The sequence below is a fragment of the Fringilla coelebs genome (genome assembly GCF_963513975.1).
Source record: "Fringilla coelebs genome assembly, chromosome: 13".
Classification (NCBI taxonomy): domain Eukaryota; kingdom Metazoa; phylum Chordata; class Aves; order Passeriformes; family Fringillidae; genus Fringilla; species Fringilla coelebs.
The window spans coordinates 7,838,392-7,849,323 of NC_140039.1; the positions used below are offsets into that span (position 1 = coordinate 7,838,392).

At 52.6% G+C, this 10,932-nt stretch overlaps 1 protein-coding gene across 1 annotated transcript; it reads right to left on the reverse strand.

Moving 5' to 3' along the window:
• Positions 1 to 2,335: 2,335 nt before the first annotated feature.
• Positions 2,336 to 10,534, reverse strand: DUSP7 (dual specificity phosphatase 7). The gene is made up of 3 exons (XM_084214359.1): positions 9,935 to 10,534; positions 7,227 to 7,655; positions 2,336 to 4,724 (listed from the first exon to the last, which is right to left on the reverse strand). Exons 1-3 carry the CDS (start codon positions 10,344 to 10,346, stop codon positions 4,417 to 4,419), a joined length of 1,149 nt encoding a protein of 382 aa, XP_084070485.1. The 5' UTR covers positions 10,347 to 10,534; the 3' UTR covers positions 2,336 to 4,416.
• Positions 10,535 to 10,932: the final 398 nt, after the last annotated feature.

The following is a 10,932-nucleotide window of genomic DNA, read 5'->3' on the forward strand; positions in this document are numbered from 1 at the left end:
AATGTAACAACCCACAAATAACCTGGTTACCTTGGAAATGTGAGCACCCAAACTCAGATGGTAGCAGGAAGCGTCGGCTTTTCCACGTGCGCCTCTGGGTGTTGCAACAGCAGGCAAGTGCAGAGCTGCAAAGGTTGACTTGCATCATGCTCAGGATGTGTTCGATGCCACACCAAGGGAAGGGTAGACACAAGCAAGAGGAAAAACAAGTAACCACAAAGACCCTTCCCTGAGCTTGTGTCCTGCTCACAGGGCTCCTTGATGCTGGGCTTCCAGCAGGGAATTGCAAAAGCTTAGCTTTGTGCTTTTGCCATGACTTGCAATGGAGGGAGAAACTTTTTGAAAGCACCTGGGACCTGTGGTTGCTCTAACTGTTCAAATCAGTTAAGATAAAGTCATCCATGGGGGGGGAGGAAAAAAAGATAAATTCCCACTCCTATCACCTGAGGGCTTGTGGCATCGTGTTAAAACTGAAGGACAGGAGATCTGTCTGCCCAGGCAGGAGATTACTGGGTTTTGGAGAGAAGAACACCACAGAGCATCTTACAGACAGCTCGTATGGAATCAATGGGTTAACCGAGGAGCTTCTCCCTGCTGCGTGTGGGAAGCTCTATCTCCTTGCCAAATTCCACTGCTCTGAACATAACCAGCTTTCTCACTCAGCCTGCGCTCCTACGCTCAGCTAGTGCTCGTGCCTGCCTCTGCAAGGGAGTGTAGACAGACCCCACGCTCTCTTTTTCCTCTGTAACTATTTCTCCAGCACTGCCCCTTGCCTGATGTCAGCTCTCTTCTCCTCACTGAATTTCAGGGCATCAGGTCTCCAAGGAAACCCCTCTGAGATTTGTAAAACAGTGATGGGCTGAAGACCAGCCAGGCTGCCTGCTCCTTGCTGCTGAGGCCAGGCAGCTTGGAAACAGCTCCAGTGTGCCCTGTTTGCAAGTGGCAGGGTGATTTTCAGACAAGTAATCTCCTTTGTTTGGCAACAGGGCTTCTGAGTGCCACAGTGCCAGGGCAGTCACAGCATGCCCCAGGATCAGGGATCAGGTCCCCAGGAGCTGCCTGGTGGCTCCCTGCACACCAGCTCCTTCCTCCAAGGCCACAGCAAACAGCAGCTGTGCTGCTGCAGACAGCCACAACTCAGCTACCACACAAATGTGCTTACAATGCTAACTGTGAATATCCCGCTCCACGCCTTAGCAGAAAAACCTGAGAGGAAATTAGACAGAAGCAAAAACAGCCACACACCTGACAAGCAGTTCTGCAATCCTTCAGTGCACAGCCAGCCTCCAGCATAGTTTCCTATCTTCCTCAAGAGCTACTCTACCATGTAATTACAAAGGAAAACCTAAAGGTCTTCTTTCCCCTGCAAACCAGGTAGATTTTTGTTTGTTTAGCCACAAACAGGTCTCCAAATCAATATATAGATTCCCATCATGGAGTCCAGGAGTAAACAAACTTAAACACACACTCGCTCAGCTCCGGCTTCAACCTCTACCTCCCCTCTGCACCCACTAGCCTGAGCTGCTTCTGGAATAAAACTATCTTTTGTGCTCAGACCCTAGGATTAGAACAAGATGACACATACACTTACTCTGAGGGACTGCACAATTGAAGCCGTTTAATTTCTTTCCATTCAGGTTAAAACAAGGAATGCTGGGGGGAACCCACTCCTGTCCAGCTACAGGCAGAGTCACAGGGAGCCACAGCTCCCTTAGATAGGCTGCTCTCAGGTGTTTAGAGCCATGTTTCACCCTAAAGCACCCTCGTCAGCCTCTCCAGAATTCCCACAAACCATGCAGGGAGCACAGTGGGACAGAGCACAGCCCAAGTGTAACACACACAGCACCCCCTTCCCCAGGGATGCAGGAGGGGGCTCCAGCTCTCCAAGAGCCCCAGGATTGCCCACAAGCCCCTGACTTCTTGCTCTCCGACCAAAATAAAGTCCGCTAACTCAACAGTTGTGGGCAAGGCCTTGCAATGCCTTTGTAGGCCAGGCTTAAACAGCGAACAAAAGTGTCTTTAGTTTATCTATTTATTTTTGGCACAGAGGAATGGCTGGGGTCAAAGCCAGTCCCATTCTCAAGCTGTTCTTTGTTCTCCAGTTTATCCAATACCCCCTATCCCTCTCCTCGCCCGCCCACCTCCCCCTCTCCATTTTACCACAGGTCTTAAAAATTAAGCTGTGCATGAAACCAAACACCACACTTGAACACAGCCCAGCAAATGCTCTCCATGGTCACAGAAGGATCCTAATCGACCATAAAAAATGGATAAGAGCAGCGTGCCCTTATATGGGCAGAGGCTAGACAAGGATCTGACACAAACATCGTTTTTAAAGAAAAAATAATATTTATTTGCAATATAAACAAAGTTCCAATATTGGATCAGTATATATAGGGTCACTAATTTTCCTTCATAACTCAGAAAGCAGAACCATTCCTCACTAACAAGCTCTCATTTGTACTAATCAGAAGATGCATCTTATTTTTTTCCTTTAAAGAATAAAGACCACTAACAGCACAGGAAGCCTTTACAAACCAGCTTAGCTGCAATGCAATAGAGATGCACTGTCAAAAAATCCCTGAAAAAATAAATTCCTCCATGAGGTAAGATGCAATTAGGATATTCTCAATTTTCTCACTCACAACCGTACGCCCATTCTCCCTTCCAATGACCCACAATCCCAACATTGTGGCAAACAAAACCCAACAAACAAACAAAAAACAACCAGAAAACAAGAAACAGAAGCTCATTCCAACATTCTGATAACATCTTTAACAAAAAGAACAGTTTCAGGATGTGACAGCGTCAAACATTCCTCCAGATGGAGATTTTTTTAATAATTTTTTATTTTTCTTGAAAAAAGTACAAAAAACTGGATATTTAGAAAAAAATCCGTGGCTTTTTTTTTTTTTTTTCACTTACATGAGAGTTAAAGTGGACAGGGAGGGGGGAGAAAGGAGGGACTACATTGCAGCCAATAAAGAAATCTCTAAATCCGTTCTGCCCTCCTCCCAGAAATTATTACCACTTCCTCCCCTCCCAGCTTGGTAAAAGGAGTTTGCCAAACACTAGCCAGAAATACATACAAGTCTTCTCAGAATAGAAGGCACGGCATAAAGTTATTCGAAAGAGGAAGAAAAAAAATCAGAACCTCTGTTGAAAGCTCCAATCATCTCAGAATTTGCCAGTTAATATATATATTCATATATATATATATATATATATATAAAAAAATTCTCTGTTACAATGCTTTCCTCATCATTTCCACACCTCTTCACTCCCCTCACGCGCTCCGTGCGTGACGACTGAGTCCCGTCCCGCCACACAATCCTCGCTCTGCTCCAGGCGCTCGCTGCATTCCCCCTCCACCCCGCACACGTGGGAAAGAATCCGGTGTGCACAAGAAACGCCAGCACTGCAACTACCTTCTGGACTCGGGAAGCTGGAATGGTTTCGGGCCAGCTGGATGATGTTAAATCAGTCAACAGGCAGCAGAGAATGAAGCCGGGCTCAGACATGCTTCTACCAACTCTGGAGGCTACGAGAGTTTTACCTCTGGCAATAGCAAACAGTGTTTTTGGCAGGGGTGGCATTAAAAAAAAGCTTGCGGCTTAGTCACCTTGGCTGAATCAGTGCAGAGTTTGTGATTGTGAGTGCAGGAGTGGTGAAGGGGTTGCGTTTAAGCCCAACTGGCCTTCACACATAACAAAGCTTCCTACCAGATGCTAACAACAACAGCAGCAGCATGTATCTCTCTCTGGAGTACCCAGTAATATGCCAGGACATACCAAGGCTTCACAAAGTGTGCAAAATGCATTTGGTCAATATAAACATTTGATTAAAAAAAATAATAAATGATCAAACAAGAAACAGAATAAAATACTGGTTTTGCAACCTGGTCTGTACAAACAGTCAAGAACTTACATATCTAAAAAGAGTTTGAACCCAAGGCTCGAGTAAGATCTACCTTTTCTCATTTTTTTTTTTAAATCAAAAAAAGTAAACTTGGGTTTTAAAACAGTCTTGGCCCAACACCTTTTGTTCAAGGTTTCCAAGTGCATAAATCTCCTCATTTTCCACAGCAAGCTAACCCCAGGTAGCTCTTCACACGTGTGCGTGTTCTGACAGTCTCAATGGACCCAGGAAAGCGGTTATTGCCGGTGACAGCTGCGTCCGAAATGCTGTAACATCGCCCCTGTTAAATAACCCCCTGTAAAAACACTACCTCTTCAAACCACTTGGATCAGGATACTTAGTGAGCGGCATTAGCCTTCCTAAAGCAGCGACCAGGCACCTCTGCCCAGAGAAGCTACTCATCTCAGAGCTGCCTGGCTAGACAGATATTTTCGTAAGAGTTGAAATACTCAAGAGAAGCGATTCGATGCTCAAGTTCCCGACCAGACAGCGTCCTCTTCATGTGGACTCCAGAGTGTTCAGCTGGAACAGGTTGTGGTTGGTGGGGGTGGTGAAGTAGAGCTGTTCACTGGGCGAGCGGTTGTCACAGGGGCTGTTGAGTCCCAGAGTCCTCTCAAAGTCCAGGAGTTGGCCCATGAAGTTAAAGTTTGGGGAAATGTTGGATTTTTTCCTTTTCACAAAGTCATAGGCATCGTTCAGGGACAAGTTGAGTTTTTGCATCAAGTAGGCGACAGTGACTGTTACGGACCGGCTGATGCCAGCGAGGCAGTGAACGAGGATCCCACACTTCTTGGAACGGGCCTCATCTGAAACAAGACAAGGGGAAGGGGGAGTCTATTATTCTGTACCAAAACCACATGGCTTTGGAGCAGGGCCAGGTGGCAGCTGCAAGCTCCCAGCACCACGATGACTGCCAGAACTAGATCCCCTGCCCCTAGTGACACCATCCCATGTCCCTTGGACACCCACATCTCCCCCCACAGGGCTCCCGAGATATTCCTGCTGCATGGCAAAGCTGCACATCCCCAGCATGCCAAGCACCTCATGTGCTTGAGAATTATCAATCAGGTTGAGCAACACATCCCTTGCCTATGGAACATCAATACCCTCTACTCAAGAGAGTTGGAGTAACCCACAGGAGGCAGATGAAGCTGGAGACAACTGCTCCAGGGAGATGCTGGTGGCTGGGCACAGCACACCCACCTCAACTCCAACTAAACCAGGGAAGGCTGTACGCTCAGGGCAAGGCTGCAGCCCAGCACTGCATGAGCTGTTCTCTTTCGCTGTTCCTGTCCTCCTACCACTAGAAAGTTACATGAATGCAGCCAATGCCAATTTAAGCGGAGTCTGAAGTGCAGGAACTTCCCTTATTGTGAAATTGTTCTTTAGGATTGACAGAAATGCACTTCACCACAAACAAATGCTTGTGTTGGAGGAGGCTCTCGGGATGAATGGTAGCGGGAAGCAGGAATGCAGGCTGGACCAAAAAATGGCGAGAGAACAGCAGCGAAATTTCCCCTCCCTTGCCACCAACTGAAAAGCACACACACACTCATTGTCTCTCGCACAGCCGGAACAGCGTGATCCCTTTATGAATTGACATCTCAGTGCTGAAAGAGGGACACGCCACTGAGAGCACTGAATGCACGCAAGTACCCAGCGCTGCTTCTACTTCTGGGCAGCCCTATTTGAAGTCAGTCATTTGACTGAGAGCTTGGCGGGGAGCGAAAAAGTGGCAGGAGAAAGAGGATCCTCGGGCAAAGCCGGAGGTACGAGACACTCAGGCACGGTAGGCACTGGGAAGGGCAAAGAAGAAGCAGGCAAAACAAAAATCCAGACCCAAGCCACAACAGGTTTTCTGCCCAGCCTCCAAAACCAGGCAAGAATTTCCAGTAGAGTGGGCAATCACCGCCCAGTGCACCCAGCCCTCCCCCCAGGCTCTCCTGTTCAACATTTTTCCAGACATTTTTGCCTTTCATCTGACCTGCACAGCATTTCTTGGTGTTTGGTTTTAGAGTGAGGTAATCCTCCATTTCCTGTCATTAACTGGAAAGCACAAGCTCGGTGTTCACAGAGACATGGACTGACTGGAGCAGACAGATCCCAAATGCCACATGTCAGCAGGGACACTGTACCTCACCCCTGACGTTTAACACCCTGCTCATGCAGGAAGTGCAGATGGACATCAGACAGGTCCCTGTTGCCACACTGAAGCAGCACCTTCTGACCACAGTCATATTGCTGGAGGGCAGAAGCTGGCGGCAAAGGAGAGTGTGTGGGAATCAGGGTTTCTGACAGCTGAAGAGCAGCCAAGGATCCACCACTGCTCTGCCCCATTTCAGGCCTTAGAGCACAGCAAGAGCAAGCTACGGGGTCTGAAATGGGCTGCACAGGCTTCAGTCTGCAGGCAAAGGTCCCCTCTCCTTTACTGCACTAGTGTTTGTAATCAGACATGGAGCCACAGGGCCTTCAATAGTTAACAGTGATATTACTGCCTGTGCCATTCACCACCATAAAACAGGGCTGATTCGGCTAATGACTATTGTGAGCAAACAGCACAGGTCAGCCTGGAACTGTTCAGCCCACCATTCACTTCCCACAGAATAAGAAGCAATTCTCAAAGTCAAGGCTGGCCTGAGAGAAGAGATCTTCCTTCCTGAACCCCACCACCACCAGCCAAAACTGTCGCAGGGGCTGTCTACAGAGCAGTTTTTCCATCCAAACTCTGCAGTGTAATTATAATCACTAACTCATTGTGTTGACACTTACCTTAGGAGAAGTATCCATACAAGGAGTTAGTTATGCTAGGGTGACTTACAGCAGGATCCCAACTAGACTAGCAAATCCCCTCGGGAAAACACACACACACACACACACACACACACACACACACACGCACTCCCTGATTTTAACCACATTTGGGGCTAAGGAATTGCTGGCACCAGTCACACTAAAGCAGCTCCCATCCCCAAGTAGAGCAGGCAAAGGAGCTCCCCACTGCCTGGGTTCAGCCATTTCACAGCAGTGCAAATCACCACACAGGGGCAAGAGGCAGCAGGGACAGTCCAACCACTTGCAGGTAGCTCGGCTGAGGTGCTGCAAGAGGGCTGAATTTTGGAAGGGGAGGCCTCCCTGAACTGAGCCAGGGTGAGATGTACCAGATGTGCCACCTCCCAGCATGACACTCGGCTGCTAAGCTAATGCTGTGCCCCGGAGAGGTGAGGCTGCAGACAGCAGCAGCCCTGGGAAGCAGCACACCACATTCCCAAGCGGTGAGTATGAAAAGAGATGTTCTGCCAACTACCTACCAATGAAAGCAATGGCCTCGGGAAAGAACTGTGAGAGGTTCTGGCTCCAGTGATCTGAGATGGGGATCTGCTTGTACTTGAACTCTCCGTCATGCTCAAACATGTTTGGCAGGTTAGGAGTCACATTCAGGATGTATTTAATGCCGTATTTGCCCAGGACGTCCAGATTGGTGGAATCTTTGGCACAGCCCAGGTACAGGTAAGGTAGGATCTGGACTGGAAAGGCAGGCTGATTGTTCGGGATGGGGCTCCCGTCCGACTCCGTGGCACTGCTGGGTTCCCTGTCGGATTCGCCATCCGAGCAGTCGGAACTTATCCGCAGCCCTCCCAGGCCAAGGACTGATGCTGGGGGAGAGTTGCTGGGTGAGGAGCTGTCAAGGTTTGTCTCGCAGTGCTCAGAATATTCAGTCTGAAACTTGTTAAAGCCACCTGGGAAGGGGGAAAGGACAGAGGGAAGGGGAGAGGTAGAGAGAAAGAAAAAGATGTGTTAATTTTCAGAATAGGAAATCCTTCTACCTGTGAACATAAGTTACTCAGCCTTTACCAGCAAGAAGTTGGTACCCCTTCAACTTCACAGCAAGAAAAGCATTTTCCTGCTCCCTTATCTTCCCTGGGCAAACTGATACTGAGCAAACGGGTCCCAGGAGAGCAAGGAGTGGTTCTTACAAAGTTCAATATTGCTTGTGAAAAACAGGGCCAAATCTCAACCACAAAAGAAAGAAACATCCACAAAGAAAATCAATGCCAAGACACAATCTCGCCTTGCCAGCTTCTCAAAAATAAGGGTCTTGGGGCAATTTAGGCAAGAGCTATTACTGCCACTTAGAGAGAAAAGTATCCATGTCTGAAAAGACAGATCAGGGACAACCACCACATACTCACCCCAGACACTAAAATCCAATGAAATTATTCACCTCCAAGCAGGAATAAAGACCCTAAGTTTTGCCACAGAGTGATCTTCACAATTATTTTATCACTACAAAATAGGTTTTGCAATAGAGCAGTGTCACAGGTTTGTTCTTCACCCAAACCACAGCAGGAGCACAGAGGGATGGGACCCTTCACGTCTGCCCCTAAGACTTTTTCTCCGGCTCTTCAGCTAAACTGCTTGGGAAGGAAGGCACAGGCAGGGAAGCAAAAACCCCACCGATCTAACTTCCTTTCCAGGCAGTATTAAAGCGGAGCTCAGCCATCGGGATCTGACACTGACAAATGGTTTAATTAGAAAGGGCTCCTGGAAACTTCGTTAGTGGGTTCGGCGGTTGTGGCGGGGTCACTGAGCAGGACAGACAGCTCCTGCCACATCCATTCATGAAAAAGGCTCGTCCTCGCCCTCCTCCTCCCCCCGCGCCGCCAGACAGCGCCGAGGAGCCATTTTGGAATTTTAATTAGAAACATTTCCCACCGAGGCTCTCGGAAAAAGGCAGAGAAAGGGGCTCAGCTCCTCCTCTGCCCATCGGAGAGAGCTGAGGACTAACTTTAAAACCGCTCCTTCCTGCTGGGGATGAGAACGACGGGAAGAAAAGCGGGAATCCAAAGCGAAGGGGGAGCAACGGAGCCCATGGGGAAACCCCAAACCGGGATGAGAGATTCGCCCACGGGCAGGGATCGGAGGGTCGAGGAGGGAATGGGATCAACCCCTGTGCTGGCCCCTCACCATGTTTTGGAAGGAGGCGTGTGCCGGCTGCGCAGCCCCGAGAGCTGATCCCTAAATACCTGACTGTCCCCCTGCCGCCACACACCCCTCCATAAGGGGCTTCTCCGGCTCCCCAAAAAGGGTCTATCAAGCAACAGCCGTGTTTTTTAAAGAGCCGCAAGTGGCAACTTTCTTGACCACTCTCCCCCACGCACGCTCCCCCGCTCTCCTGTTATTCCTGCCTCAAAGCCGCCACCCAGCGACCGGACTGCGAGCACTGGGAGGATGGGAAGGGTCCCAGCAGCCCAGCTGCGGGCTCTGCTCAGCCCGCTGCGATCTTTCAAAATGGCCAAAAAAAACCCAAAAAACCAAAGCTCCCAAAGCGCCCCCAGTCCTGGCGGAGGGGCGTGTGAGGGTTCTGCTCTCCTGCAGCGCAGCTCCCCGCTCCCCATCGCCCTGTCCCGGGGGAGCAGCCGGCTGCCCTCTCCCAGAACGGAGGCACTGCCTGGCAAAGGAGGAAAACCCAAACGAGGGCTTTTACGTTATGTGGGGAGGTAAGATAAAAACAGAGAAGGGCTCTCTTGCCCTCCAAAATCCGACCATTCCTCCCGGAGGGTTGGAGAGGAGCCTGATGCCGACGCGGGGAAGCCCCGACAGGCTCCCTCCGGGGAGCGGAGGCGAGGGGCGCCCGGCGCTGCCCAGCCGGGATCGGCTTAGGACGGGGCAGCGCTGGAGGGACCGCGCCGGCGGCGAGGCTGGGGGGGCTCCTCCCGCCGCTACCAGGGAGGCGACGCAGGAAGAAGCGGGGCGCTCCCGGCCGCTTCCAGCCTACGACCATTTTGTGCGGGGGATTAAAGCGGGATGCAGAGGAGGGGGAAAAAAACATAGAGAAAAACAGAAATAAATCGGGCAGAACGGGTAAGGGAAGGAAGCAAAACCAGTCAGCCACCTCCGTCCGACCAGGGGATGGGCACCCTAGGGATGCAGCGGCCGGCCAGAGGCTGCGCAAGGGGACACGGACAAGGGCTGCGGGAGCGGGACGGGGCTGGAGAGAGGGCGAGGGGCACCTCACCTTTCAGGTAATAGGCTTTGCAGCCGTCATCGCGCAGCTTCTGGAGCAGGAGCCCCAGCACGGAGGTGGCAGCACCGCTGTCCTGCCAGTCGGCGGTGGCCTCGTCGTAGAGCAGCACCGTGTCGGCCTTGCAGCGCTTAACGAAGCGCTCCTTATCCTCGTGGTTGGGGATGATGGAGCGGATGGGCAAGTTGCCCTTCTTGAGGCGGCGCAGCATGAGCCCGGGGATGGCCAGGTTGATGGCTGTCTCGATGTGCGAGCTCTCGAAGAGCTCGTGGGGGCGGCAGTCGAGCAGCAGCAGCGAGCGGCCGCCGCCCGACTCCAGCTCCTCCTGCAGCCACTCCGCGCTCTTGCACGGCATCGCCGCAGCCATGGGCGCCCGCGGGGAGCTCCCCCAGACCTGCGTTTTCATGGGGCTCGGCAGCGGCGGCCGCCAGCGCCCGGCCCGCCGGCCACCCCCACGCGGCGTCCGGACGCGGCCCCGCTCCGCTGGGTCGGTCTTGCGCTGCGCCGGACGCGGCTCCGCTCAGCACGGCCGCGGGTGCGCGGTGTCTGCGGCCCGGAGCGCGGCGGCCCCCGTTCTGCCCTACGCGCTGCGCCCCATGCCGGCGGCCTCAATTAAAGCGGCGCTTGGCCGGCGGCTCCGCGAGTCATGCCTCGGGAGGCGGGGCGGCGGCGGGGCCCCGCGGCTCAGCCCCGCCCGGCGCCGCACCGCGCACACGCCGGCCCCGCCCCCGAGGGGCCCCGCCCCCCGGGCCCCGACAGCCAATGAGGCGCGGCAGGGGGAGCGGGGCAGCCCAATATGGGCAGGGGCGGGGCCACGGCGGGGACCGAACGCGGGAAGGGCAGCGGGGCACGGCACCGGGCACGGCACCGGGCACCGGGCACGGCACCGGGCACCGGGCACCGGGCACGGCACCGCACCGCACCGGGCACGGCACCGGGCACCGGGCACGGCACCGCACCGGGCACGGCACGGCCCGCCGGGGCTGACCCCG

Coding starts and splice junctions, on each gene's coding strand:
- DUSP7 (XM_084214359.1), bottom strand. CDS start 10,346: ATGAAAACGCAGGTCTGGGGGAGCTCCCCGCGGGCGCCCATGGCTGCG. Junction 7,656..9,934: donor CAAAGCCTATTACCTGAAAG/GTGAGGTGCCCC, acceptor CCCCCTTCCCAG/GTGGCTTTAACAAGTTTCAG. Junction 4,725..7,226: donor CGAGGCCATTGCTTTCATTG/GTAGGTAGTTGG, acceptor GTCTTGTTTCAG/ATGAGGCCCGTTCCAAGAAG.